Genomic DNA, 14400 nt, shown 5'->3' with positions numbered 1-14400 from the left:
TGCTCTGTCTACCCTACCTGCACTCACCTGCTCTGTCTACCCTACCTGCACTCACCTGCTCTGTCTACCCTACCTGCACTCACCTGCTCTGTTACCCTACCTGCACTCACCTGCTCTGTCTACCCTACCTGTACGCACCTGCTCTGTCTACCCTACCTGCACTCACCTGCTCTGTCTACCCTACCTGCACTCACTTGCTCTGTCTACCCTACCTGTACTCACCTGCTCTGTTTACCCTACCTGTACTCACCTGCTCTGTCTACCCTACCTGCACTCACCTGCTCTGTCCACCCTCACCTGCACTCACCTGCTCTGTCTACCCTACCTGCACTCACCTGCTCTGTCTACCCTACCTGCACTCACCTGCTCTGTTTACCCTACCTGTACTCACCTGCTCTATCTACCCTACCTGTACTCACCTGCTTTGTCTAGACTACCTGCACTCACCTGCTCTGTCTACCCTACCTGCACTCACCTGCTCTGTCTAGACTACCTGTACTCACCTGCTCTGTCTACCCTACCTGTACTCACCTGCTCTGTCTAGACTACCTGTACTCACCTGCTCTGTCTACCCTACCTGCACTCACCTGCTCTGTCCACCCTACCTGCACTCACCTGCTCTGTCTAGACTACCTGCACTCACCTGCTCTATCTACCCTACCTGTACTCACCTGCTCTGTCTACCCTACCTGCACTCACCTGCTCTGTCTACCCTACCTGTACTCACCAGCTCTGTCGACCCTACCTGCACTCACCTGCTCTGTCTACCCTACCTGTACTCACCTGCTCTGTCTAGACTACCTGTACTCACCTGCTCTGTCTACCCTACCTGCACTCACCTGCTCTGTCTACCCTACCTGCACTCACCTGCTCTGTCTAGACTACCTGCACTCACCTGCTCTATCTACCCTACCTGTACTCACCTGCTCTGTCTACCCTACCTGCACTCACCTGCTCTGTCTAGACTACCTGTACTCACTTGCTCTGTCTACCCTACCTGCACTCACCTGCTCTGTCTACCCTACCTGCACTCACCTGCTCTGTATAGACTACCTGCACTCACCTGCTCTATCTACCCTATCTGTACTCACCCGCTCTGTCTACCCTACCTGCACTCACCTGCTCTGTCTAGACTACCTGTACTCACCTGCTCTGTCTACCCTACCTGCACTCACCTGCTCTGTCTACCCTACCTGCATCACCTGCTCTGTCTAGACTACCTGCACTCACCTGCTCTGTCTACCCTACCTGCACTCACCTGCTCTGTGTACCCTACCTGTACTCACCTGCTCTGTCTACCCTACCTGCACTCACCTGCTCTGTGTACCCTACCTGTACTCACCTGCTCTGTCTACCCTACCTGCACTCACCTGCTCTGTGTACCCTACCTGCACTCACCTGCTCTGTCTACCCTACCTGCACTCACCTGCTCTGTGGACCCTACCTGTACTCACCTGCTCTGTCTACCCTACCTGCACTCACCTGCTCTGTCTATGCTACCTGCACTCACCTGCTCTGTCTACCCTACCTGTACTCACCTGCTCTGTCTACCCAACCTGCACTCACCTGCTCTGTCTACCCTACCTGTACTCACCTGCTCTGTTTACCCTACCTGTACTCACCTGCTCTGTGTACCCTACCTGTACTCACCTGCTCTGTGTACCCTACCTGCACTCACCTGCTCTGTTACCCTACCTGTACTCACCTGCTCTGTCTACCCTACCTGCACTCACCTGCTCTGTCTACCCTACCTGTACTCACCTGCTCTGTCTACCCTACCTGCACTCACCTGCTCTGTCTACCCTACCTGTACTCACCAGCTCTGTCGACCCTACCTGCACTCACCTGCTCTGTCTACCCTACCTGTACTCACCTGCTCTGTGTACCCTACCTGTACTCACCTGCTCTGTCTACCCTACCTGCACTCACCTGCTCTGTCTACCCTACCTGTACTCACCTGCTCTGTCTACCCTACCTGCACTCACCTGCTCTGTCTACCCTACCTGTACTCACCTGCTCTGTCTACCCTACCTGCACTCACCTGCTCTGTCCACCCTACCTGTACTCACCAGCTCTGTCGACCCTACCTGCACTCACCTGCTCTGTCCACCCTACCTGTACTCACCTGCTCTGTGTACCCTACCTGTACTCACCTGCTCTGTCTACCCTACCTGTACTCACCTGCTCTGTCTACCCTACCTGCACTCACCTGCCCTGTCTACCCTACCTGCACTCACCTGCTCTGTCTACCCTACCTGCACTCACCTGCTCTGTCTACCCTACCTGCACTCACCTGCTCTGTCTACCCTACCTGTACTCACCTGCTCTGTTTACCCTACCTGTACTCACCTGCTCTGTTTACCCTACCAGCACTCACCTGCTCTGTCTACCCTACCTGCACTCACCTGCTCTGTCTACACTACCTGTACTCACCTGCTCTGTCTACCCTACCTGCACTCACCTGCTCTGTCTACCCTACCTGTACTCACCTGCTCTGTCTACCCTACCTGTACTCACCTGCTCTGTCTACCCTACCTGCACTCACCTGCTCTGTCTAGACTACCTCATGAATTACAGTTGTAGTCGCGTTCTGTTGCATAATTCAAGAAGTGTGTCAATAGCAGGATACATTAAAAATCAACACGTTTGGCTCTAGATTACCCCTATCTATACATACTTTACATTGTTTAGGCCTCCCAAGTGGCACAGCGGTTTAAGACACTGCATCTCAGTGCAAGAGGCGTCACTACAGACCCTGGTTCGATTCCAGGCTGTATCACAACCTGCTGTGATTGGGAGTCCCATAGGGCGGCGCACAATTGGCCCAGCATCGTCCGGCCTAGGTAGGCCGTCATTGTAAATAAGAATTTGTTCTTAAGTAACTTGCCTAGTTAAATAAAAAATAAAAAAATATTATTTGCAAAATCAGACATAATATCACTAGAATCCGAGTGTTCATTTTCAAAAGTTGCTTTCATTTCAGCGCATCTACACTGAACAAAAATATAAACACAACATGAAACAATTTCAGTTCATATAAGGAAATCAGTCAATTTAAATGAATTCATTAGGCTATGGATTTCACATGACTGGGAATACAGTCATGTGGCCTGTGGAATGTTGTCCCATTCAATGGCTGTGCAAAGTTGCTGGTTATTGGCGGAAACTAGAACACGCTGTCATACACGTCGATTCAGAGCATCCCAGACAGGCTCAATGGGTGACATGTCTGTTGAGAATGCAGGCCATGGAAGACCTGGGACATTTTCAGCTTCCAGGAATTGTCTGCAGATAAATCCTTGCGACATGGGGCAGAGCGTTATGCTGAAACATGAGGTGATGGCGGAGGATTAATGGCACGACAATGAACCTCAGGATCTCATCACGGTATCTGTGTGCATTAAAATTGCCATCGATAAAATGCTATTGTGTTTGTTGTCCGTAGTTTATGTCTGCCCATACCATAACCCCACTGCCACCATGAGGCCCATACCATAACCCCACCGCCACCATGGGGCACTCTGTTCACAACGCTGACATCAGCAAACCGCTCGCCCACACGTCTGCCATCTGCCGGGTACAGTTCAAACTGGGATTCATCTATGAAGAGGACTTTTCTCCAGCGTGCCAGTGGTCATCGAAGGGGAACATTTGTCCACTGAAGTTGGTTACGACGCCAAAATGCAGTCAGGTCAAGACCCTGGTGAGGACGACGAGTGCGCAGATGAGCTTCCCTGAGACGGTTTCTGACAGTTTGTGCAGAAATTCTTTGGTTGTGCAAACCCACAGTTTCATCAGCTGTCCGGGTGGCTGAGCTCAGAAGCCGGATGTGGAGGTCCCAGGCTGGCGTGGTTACACGTGGTCTGCGGTTGTGAGGCCGGTTGGACGTACTGCCAAATTCTCTAAAACGATGTTAGAAGCAGCTTATGGTAGACATTCCTGCAGTCAGCATGCCAACTGCACGCTCCCTCAAAATCTGTGGCATTGTGTTGTGTGACAAAACTGCATATGTCCTTTTTTTGTGCACCTGTGTAATGATCATGCTGTTTAATCAGCTTCTTGATATGCCACACCTCTCAGGTGGATGGATTATCTTGGCAAAGGAGAAATGCTCACTAACAAGGAATTAAACAAATCTGTGAACAGAATTTGAAAGAAATAAGCTATTTGTGAGTATAGTCAACTTTTATTTCAGTTCATGAAACATGGGACCAACACTATACATGTTGCGTTTCTATTTTTTTGTTCATTGTAATTTGTAAATATTTAAACTGTATTAAATTAGAACTTTTTTCAATTCCACCAAAAGTGAACATCCATCAAAATAAAGTTATCTTTCTCCTCTTTCTTGTGACGTGTCGAGACATTCATTAAATCTCAGAGTAATATTCTTGTAGCCCATTTCAGCCATTAAAGGGGTGTTTGACAGGTGATTACAAACATTTCCGCAGTCGTAACGTTAACGGGGAAAAGAAGACAGGCACAAGCAAGAGTATGAAAGAGTCCCAGGAGTGAAAGTCATCAATACAGCGAGATTTAAGTGACAAGTGGAGATTCACTGTACTATTCTGCATTCTTTCTAAATGACTGATGACTTCTACTGTATCTAGAGCTATCACTCAGTAACCGCTCCTATCTCCCTCTAACAGGCGCAGGGAGCAGTGTGCACCACAAGTGCAACAGCGCCAAACACCGCATCATCTCCCCCAAGGTGGACCCCCGTGGAGGCTACAGCAGCGGTCACTCTGAGGTCCAGAACAACGATGTGTCCGAGGGCAAGACCGAGCACAGCAGCCATGGAGGGGGAGGGAAAAGTTCTGGAGGGGGAGGGGGCAGCGCCAGGGAGAAACGCAACGGCAAGATTCCCAAGCCTGTTCTCCTGCACCAGAACAGCACGGAGGTGTCGTCTACCAACCAGGTGGAGGTCCCTGACACCACCCAGAACTCCCCCGTGTCAATCAGCAGCGGGCTGAACAGCGACCCAGACATGGCTGACAGTCCCGTGGTGACGGGCATGGGCCACGTAGCTTCTGTCATGTCCAGCCTGTCCCAGAGCGTATTTATGTCCGAGGTGACCGGGGACCCCGTCTACAGCATGTCCCCCAATGGGGGCCCCAACGCCCACCTCATGGGCCCCGACGCAGCCTCCCAGGGCCTGGTGCTGTCCGGTGTGGTGGCAGACAACCACAAGTTTGCCTTCCCCAGCGGAGGGGCTGGGGAGGGTCCCGGGGGGGCAGGGGGAGCAGACGGGCTGTCCATGCTGTCTGCAGCCGGCGTGTCTGAGGAGCTGGTCCTGTCCAGCAGCCTAGATGCCGGAGGCATGAAGATACCTGAGACCACCATGAACTTTGACCCTGACTGCTTCCTCAACAACCCCAAGCAGGGCCAGACCTACGGGGGCAGCAGGCTGAAGGGGGGCGGCAGCTCCTCCTCTTCCTCCTCTTCCTCCAACGGCACCAACGGCAGTATGCAGCGCTCTCCATCCATGTCAGACTCTGGATACAGCTTCAACTCTGCTCTGGTGAAAAACATCAAGACGGAGGACATGTCCTTCGAGCAGCAGCTGGCCACAGAGCAGGGCTATCAGGTGGGGGCAGTGGTGAGCTGTGGAGGAGGTGGAGCTGGTTCCTCTGGGGCTGGTTCAGCACAGGGCTCCCTTGGCCTGACCCCTGCAGGCTCTCTGCTGCCCTCTGGAGGAGGCCTGAGCCCCAGCACCACCCTGGAGCAGATGGACTTCAGTGCCATCGATGCCAAGCAGGAATACTCCTCCGGGGCTGGGTCAGTGGGCTATGGCCAGGCTATGAACAGCCCCCACCTCTCCCACCAGAGCCACTCGCCCAGCTTCTTCCTCCAGGACACCCAGCCTGGCCAGGCCCAGCAGGGCAGGTCCTCCATGGGCCAGAAGACGCACCTGATGGAGCACAACTCCCACGACTCCACAGCCTACATGGGCCTGCAGGTGGTCAAGACGGATTCCCCTGGCATTAACGGCCACCTCCACCACCACCACCAGAGCCACCACAGGGCCAACTGCAACGGGGGCTCCCCCACCGAGGGGCCAGGGCAGGGGCCTGGGTCTCTCCAGCTTCTGCAGTACCAGGGGGGCTTCCCTGGGCTGGGGCCAGAGCATGAGGAGGTGGTGGGTCTGGAGCAGCCAGGCAGCGTGGGCTCAGGCCAGGCAGGGGGAACAGAGAATGGAGAGGGTCTACTGAAGCCTGGGGATCACCTCCAGGCCTGTGGAGGAGGCAACCCAGAGGGAGGAGGGACAGAGCACTACCTGCAGCAGGCCAACGGTGGAGGAGGTCAGGGAGGCGGAGGAGGAGGGGAAGGAGTGACCATGCATAATGGAAATGGCATCAACAACGACGGCAGCAATCGCTCACAGCAGCAGCAGCAGCTGCAGCCCCTCCTCCAGGGGGCTGGGATGGTCCAGGGTCTCTACAACACCGTGGGGCCCCACCAGGGCCTGGGCGGAGCGGGCTCTAACGGGGGAGCAGGAGGGGGAGGCATGGAGATCAGCCTGGACCACTTTGACATCTCCTTTGGAAACCAGTTCTCTGACCTCATCAATGACTTCATCTCTGTGGACGGTAGTGGAACCAACATGGCGGCCGGGGGAGCTCTTTACAACCACCAGCTGGTGGCCAACCACGGCTCAGATGGTCAGGCCACGCCTAGCGGAGCTCCCCAGCAGGGCCAGGAGGACGGAGGGGTAGGAGGGGCCCGGGGGGCAGGATACAGCCCCTCAGAGCTCTGTCTCCAGCCCTGCTGCAGCCCTCAGTCTCTGGGTGCCGGGGCTGGGGGTGCAGGGACGGAGTCAGGCTCTCTGGCATACATGGACGTGGCGGAGGTGGTGTCTGCAGCCGTGGCCCACGGGGCTCTGGGGATGTTGCAGGCCACAGGGAGACTCTTCATGGTCACTGACTACTCGCCCGAGTGGTCCTACCCTGAGGTGAGCCTTCACCACGCTAGCAGTGCATATACGCCTTATTTCACACAGCATTACACTCCAATTGAGTTACCAAATGTAGTTACAAAATAGTTTTGTAGTTGTGATTTGGTAAACGCATACAGAGAGGCAATTTCTCAAGTTTCACTTTGGTCAGACAGAAATCATGGATTTCTTTCAACCAACCTGAACTGCCAAAATATAGTAAACACTTTAGTAAACGAGGGATACGAAGTATATTGAAAGCAGGTGCTTCCACACAGGTGTGGTTCCTCAGCAATTTCTAACCAATGAATTAACATCCCATCATGCTTAGGGTCATGTATAAAAATGGTGAGCAGGAGGCCTCCTTAGTGATGCAACTGTATAAAGCACTGCATTGCAGCGCTTGAGGCATCACTACAGACCCGGGTTCAATCCCAGGCTGTCACAGCCGGCCATGACCGGGAGACCCATGAGGCGGCGCACAATTGCCCCAGCGTCATCCGGGTTAGGGGCGGGTTTGGTTGGCCGAGAGTTCCTTGTTCCATCGTGCTCTAGCGACTCCATGTGGCGGGCTGGGTGCCTGCAAGCTGACCCCGGTCGCCAGCTGGATGTGTTTCCTCCGACACATTGGTGCGGCTGGCTTCCGGGTTAAACAAGCAGTGTGTCAAGAAGCAGTGTGGCTTGACAGGGTCGTGTTTCGGAGGACACATGGCTCTCGGCCTTCGCCCCTCCCGAGTCCATATGGGAGTTGCAGCGATGGGACAAGACTGTAACTACCAATTGGGGAGAAACAGGTTGTTAAAAGTACAGAAACAAACGCTTGGTAGGCCCAGTTGCTCAATATTTTGGCTACCATTGCTATACACTCATAGGATGACAATACCCCCATCCGCAGTTCACTGAATGGTTTGATGAGCATGAAAATGATGTAAACCATATGCCATGGTTGTCTCAGTCACCAGATCTCATCCCAATTGACCACTTATGGGAGATTCTGGAGCGGCGCCACCATCAACAAAACACCAAATAATGGAATTTCTGGTGGAAGCATGGTGTTGCATGTCCTCCAACAGAGTTCCAGAATCTATGCTAAGGCGCTTTGAAGCTGATCTGGCTCGTGTTGGTCCAACGCCCTATTTAGACTCTTTATGTTGTCGTTTCCTTTGTTTTGGCAGTTACCTGTACATATCAACATAGTTTGAATGAACTGTAATATCACTGTTCAACCACCGGATGGCAGCTCAATAAAGTACAAAACAGAGAGTAAAGGAGTCTGTAATGCCAGTAACACTGTCCACCCACCGGATGGCAGCTCAATAATGTACAAAACAGAGAGTAAAGGAGTCTAATGCCAGTAACACTGTCCAACCACCGGATGGCAGCTCAATAATGTACAAAACAGAGAGTAAAGGACTCTGTAATGCCAGTAACACTGTCCAGCCACCGGATGGCAGCTCAATAATGTACAAAACAGAGAGTAAAGGAGTCTGTAATGCCAGTAACACTGTCCAGCCACCGGATGGCAGCTCAATAAAGTACAAAACAGAGAGTAAAGGAGTCTGTAATGCCAGTAACACTGTCCAACCACCGGATGGCAGCTCAATAATGTACAAAACAGAGAGTAAATGAGTCTGTAATGCCAGTAACACTGTCCAGCCACCGGATGGCAGCTCAATAATGTACAAAACAGAGAGTAAAGGAGTCTGTAATGCCAGTAACACTGTCCAGCCACCGGATGGCAGCTCAATAATGTACAAAACAGAGAGTAAAGGAGTCTGTAATGCCAGTAACACTGTCCAACCACCGGATGGCAGCTCAATAAAGTACAAAACAGAGAGTAAAGGAGTCTGTAATGCCAGTAACACTGTCCAGCCACCGGATGGCAGCTCAATAATGTACAAAACAGAGAGTAAAGGAGTCTGTAATGCCAGTAACACTGTCCAGCCACCGGATGGCAGCTCAATAAAGTACAAAACAGAGAGTAAAGCAGTCTGTAATGCCAGTAACACTGTCCAACCACAGGATGGCAGCTCAATAATGTACAAAACAGAGAGTAAATGAGTCTGTAATGCCAGTAACACTGTCCAGCCACCGGATGGCAGCTCAATAATGTACAAAACAGAGAGTAAAGGAGTCTGTAATGCCAGTAACACTGTCCAGCCACCGGATGGCAGCTCAATAATGTACAAAACAGAGAGTAAAGGAGTCTGTAATGCCAGTAACACTGTCCAGCCACCGGATGGCAGCTCAATAAAGTACAAAACAGAGAGTAAAGGAGTCTGTAATGCCAGTAACACTGTCCAGCCACCGGATGGCAGCTCAATAAAGTACAAAACAGAGAGTAAAGGAGTCTGTAATGCCAGTAACACTGTCCAGCCACCGGATGGCAGCTCAATAATGTACAAAACAGAGAGTAAAGGAGTCTGTAATGCCAGTAACACTGTCCAGCCACCGGATGGCAGCTCAATAAAGTACAAAACAGAGAGTAAAGGAGTCTGTAATGCCAGTAACACTGTCCAGCCACCGGATGGCAGCTCAATAAAGTACAAAACAGAGAGTAAAGGAGTCTGTAATGCCAGTAACACTGTCCAGCCACCGGATGGCAGCTCAATAATGTACAAAACAGAGAGTAAAGGAGTCTGTAATGCCAGTAACACTGTCCAGCCACCGGATGGCAGCTCAATAAAGTACAAAACAGAGAGTAAAGCAGTCTGTAATGCCAGTAACACTGTCCAACCACAGGATGGCAGCTCAATAATGTACAAAACAGAGAGTAAATGAGTCTGTAATGCCAGTAACACTGTCCAGCCACCGGATGGCAGCTCAATAATGTACAAAACAGAGAGTAAAGGAGTCTGTAATGCCAGTAACACTGTCCAGCCACCGGATGGCAGCTCAATAATGTACAAAACAGAGAGTAAAGGAGTCTGTAATGCCAGTAACACTGTCCAGCCACCGGATGGCAGCTCAATAAAGTACAAAACAGAGAGTAAAGGAGTCTGTAATGCCAGTAACACTGTCCAGCCACCGGATGGCAGCTCAATAAAGTACAAAACAGAGAGTAAAGGAGTCTGTAATGCCAGTAACACTGTCCAGCCACCGGATGGCAGCTCAATAAAGTACAAAACAGAGAGTAAAGGAGTCTGTAATGCCAGTAACACTGTCCAGCCACCGGATGGCAGCTCAATAAAGTACAAAACAGAGAGTAAAGGAGTCTGTAATGCCAGTAACACTGTCCAGCCACCGGATGGCAGCTCAATAAAGTACAAAACAGAGAGTAAAGGAGTCTGTAATGCCAGTAACACTGTCCAGCCACCGGATGGCAGCTCAATAAAGTACAAAACAGAGAGTAAAGGAGTCTGTAATGCCAGTAACACTGTCCAGCCACCGGATGGCAGCTCAATAAAGTACAAAACAGAGAGTAAAGGAGTCTGTAATGCCAGTAACACTGTCCAGCCACCGGATGGCAGCTCAATAATGTACAAAACAGAGAGTAAAGGAGTCTGTAATGCCAGTAACACTGTCCAGCCACCGGATGGCAGCTCAATAATGTACAAAACAGAGAGTAAAGGAGTCTGTAATGCCAGTAACACTGTCCAGCCACCGGATGGCAGCTCAATAAAGTACAAAACAGAGAGTAAAGGAGTCTGTAATGCCAGTAACACTGTCCAGCCACCGGATGGCAGCTCAATAAAGTACAAAACAGAGAGTAAAGGAGTCTGTAATGCCAGTAACACTGTCCAGCCACCGGATGGCAGCTCAATAATGTACAAAACAGAGAGTAAAGGAGTCTGTAATGCCAGTAACACTGTCCAGCCACCGGATGGCAGCTCAATAATGTACAAAACAGAGAGTAAAGGAGTCTGTAATGCCAGTAACACTGTCCAGCCACCGGATGGCAGCTCAATAAAGTACAAAACAGAGAGTAAAGGAGTCTGTAATGCCAGTAACACTGTCCAGCCACCGGATGGCAGCTCAATAAAGTACAAAACAGAGAGTAAAGGAGTCTGTAATGCCAGTAACACTGTCCAGCCACCGGATGGCAGCTCAATAAAGTACAAAACAGAGAGTAAAGGAGTCTGTAATGCCAGTAACACTGTCCAGCCACCGGATGGCTGCTCAATAAAGTACAAAACAGAGAGTAAAGGAGTCTGTAATGCCAGTAACACTGTCCAGCCACCGGATGGCAGCTCAATAAAGTACAAAACAGAGAGTAAAGGAGTCTGTAATGCCAGTAACACTGTCCAGCCACCGGATGGCAGCTCAATAATGTACAAAACAGAGAGTAAAGGAGTCTGTAATGCCAGTAACACTGTCCAGCCACCGGATGGCAGCTCAATAAAGTACAAAACAGAGAGTAAAGGAGTCTGTAATGCCAGTAACACTGTCCAGCCACCGGATGGCAGCTCAATAAAGTACAAAACAGAGAGTAAAGGAGTCTGTAATGCCAGTAACACTGTTCAACCACCGGATGGCAGCTCAATAAAGTACAAAACAGAGAGTAAAGGAGTCTGTAATGCCAGTAACACTGTTCAACCACCGGATGGCAGCTCAATAAAGTACAAAACAGAGAGTAAAGGAGTCTGTAATGCCAGTAACACTGTCCAACCACCGGATGGCAGCTCAATAAAGTACAAAACAGAGAGTAAAGGAGTCTGTAATGCCAGTAACACTGTCCAGCCACCGGATGGCAGCTCAATAAAGTACAAAACAGAGAGTAAAGGAGTCTGTAATGCCAGTAACACTGTCCAGCCACCGGATGGCAGCTCAATAAAGTACAAAACAGAGAGTAAAGGAGTCTGTAATGCCAGTAACACTGTCCAGCCACCGGATGGCAGCTCAATAAAGTACAAAACAGAGAGTAAAGGAGTCTGTAATGCCAGTAACACTGTCCAACCACCGGATGGCAGCTCAATAAAGTACAAAACAGAGAGTAAAGGAGTCTGTAATGCCAGTAACACTGTCCAGCCACCGGATGGCAGCTCAATAAAGTACAAAACAGAGAGTAAAGGAGTCTGTAATGCCAGTAACACTGTCCAGCCACCGGATGGCAGCTCAATAAAGTACAAAACAGAGAGTAAAGGAGTCTGTAATGCCAGTAACACTGTCCAGCCACCGGATGGCAGCTCAATAAAGTACAAAACAGAGAGTAAAGGAGTCTGTAATGCCAGTAACACTGTCCAGCCACCGGATGGCAGCTCAATAATGTACAAAACAGAGAGTAAAGGAGTCTGTAATGCCAGTAACACTGTCCAGCCACCGGATGGCAGCTCAATAAAGTACAAAACAGAGAGTAAAGGAGTCTGTAATGCCAGTAACACTGTCCAGCCACCGGATGGCAGCTCAATAAAGTACAAAACAGAGAGTAAAGGAGTCTGTAATGCCAGTAACACTGTCCAGCCACCGGATGGCAGCTCAATAAAGTACAAAACAGAGAGTAAAGGAGTCTGTAATGCCAGTAACACTGTCCAACCACCGGATGGCAGCTCAATAAAGTACAAAACAGAGAGTAAAGGAGTCTGTAATGCCAGTAACACTGTTCAACCACCGGATGGCAGCTCAATAAAGTACAAAACAGAGAGTAAAGGAGTCTGTAATGCCAGTAACACTGTCCAACCACCGGATGGCAGCTCAATAAAGTACAAAACAGAGAGTAAAGGAGTCTGTAATGCCAGTAACACTGTCCAACCACCGGATGGCAGCTCAATAAAGTACAAAACAGAGAGTAAAGGAGTCTGTAATGCCAGTAACACTGTCCAGCCACCGGATGGCAGCTCAATAAAGTACAAAACAGAGAGTAAAGGAGTCTGTAATGCCAGTAACACTGTCCAGCCACCGGATGGCAGCTCAATAAAGTACAAAACAGAGAGTAAAGGAGTCTGTAATGCCAGTAACACTGTTCAACCACCGGATGGCAGCTCAATAAAGTACAAAACAGAGAGTAAAGGAGTCTGTAATGCCAGTAACACTGTCCAACCACCGGATGGCAGCTCAATAAAGTACAAAACAGAGAGTAAAGGAGTCTGTAATGCCAGTAACACTGTCCAGCCACCGGATGGCAGCTCAATAAAGTACAAAACAGAGAGTAAAGGAGTCTGTAATGCCAGTAACACTGTCCAGCCACCGGATGGCAGCTCAATAAAGTACAAAACAGAGAGTAAAGGAGTCTGTAATGCCAGTAACACTGTTCAACCACCGGATGGCAGCTCAATAATGTACAAAACAGAGAGTAAAGGAGTCTGTAATGCCAGTAACACTGTCCAGCCACCGGATGGCAGCTCAATAATGTACAAAACAGAGAGTAAAGGAGTCTGTAATGCCAGTAACACTGTCCAGCCACCGGATGGCAGCTCAATAAAGTACAAAACAGAGAGTAAAGGAGTCTGTAATGCCAGTAACACTGTCCAGCCACCGGATGGCAGCTCAATAAAGTACACTCCCTTTTGTATTTATTTGGACAGTGAAGTTAAAACTTTAAATGTGGCTCTATACTCCAGCATTTTGGATTTGACATCAAATGTTTTACGTGAGGCGACAGTACAGAATGTGACCTTTTATTTGAGGGTATGTTCATACATATCTGTTTTACCATTTAGAAATGAATGCACTTTATGTATCCCCCATTTGAAGGTGTCATATGTATTTGGACAAATTCACTTATAGTGTATTACATTTACAGTCAAAAGTGAAGTATTTGGTCCCATATTCCTAGCACGCAATGATTACATCAAGCTTGTGACTACACGCTTGTTGGATGCATTTGCAGTTTGTTTTGGTTGTGTTTCAGATTATGTTGTGGGATAAATACATTTGAATTCAGTCACTTTTTGACAGCACCCCTTTTGATTTGAACGAAACCTTCGATACATATTTGCCCATCGTAGAAGTGCTCAGAAAGGGACTTTTTGGATCTGAATGTCAGAACATTCAAGAGATAAAAGGTGCTCAAAGTTTACCTATTCTGCATACCCCACCATACCATGGTTGAGATTGATATTATTTAAAAACTTACAAACAGCGTTGTCAATCTATTTTTTAATTTCTGGAGAAAAAAAATATACATGTAAAAATGTTCCTTTTTTTTACCTTCAACGTCAATTAATAACGCTTACTTACACTCCAATTTGTTTCATAGTCGCATATTTTGACATTTAGACCCTATTTGATATCATCTATCATGTGTTGGGCCCAACCCCAGTTGTGACACAACATGCTCTTGAATACAAGGTGGGTGTCATGTTTTGTCTGATAAATGTATTAAAAAGTGGAATCAAATTTAAATGTCAACTTTCAAATAGTACTACAAAGATGGTTGGAGGTCCACACATAAGCGAATGTTGACCTGAAGGGGAATACCTGTTGTTTTCAATTATACTGTCCTCCATTGGAAACATATTGAAATCATAGAAATATAGATAGTAGAATAGACATGACTATTTAGGTTAACATTCGACGGTGGGTGGACC

The 14400-nt window shown here is 49.1% G+C and overlaps 1 protein-coding gene across 4 annotated transcripts in view; it reads left to right on the top strand.

Moving 5' to 3' along the window:
• The first annotated feature begins 4857 nt into the window (after positions 1-4857).
• Positions 4858-14400, top strand: part of LOC115168099 (calmodulin-binding transcription activator 1-like) — a 50728-nt gene continuing 41185 nt past the window's right edge. For all 4 annotated transcript variants that reach the window (XM_029723011.1, XM_029723010.1, XM_029723009.1 and 1 more), the window contains exon 1: positions 4858-6952. In XM_029723011.1, the coding sequence (XP_029578871.1) occupies positions 4988-6952 (1965 nt within the window). In that variant the 5' untranslated portion in view covers positions 4858-4987. The remainder of the gene's footprint in view (positions 6953-14400) is intronic.

The sequence above is a fragment of the Salmo trutta genome, chromosome 30 (genome assembly GCF_901001165.1).
Source record: "Salmo trutta chromosome 30, fSalTru1.1, whole genome shotgun sequence".
Taxonomy (NCBI): Eukaryota; Metazoa; Chordata; class Actinopteri; order Salmoniformes; family Salmonidae; genus Salmo; species Salmo trutta.
The sequence above is the reverse complement of the archived record's forward strand: the minus strand, read 5'-3'. Positions and strand labels throughout refer to the sequence as shown.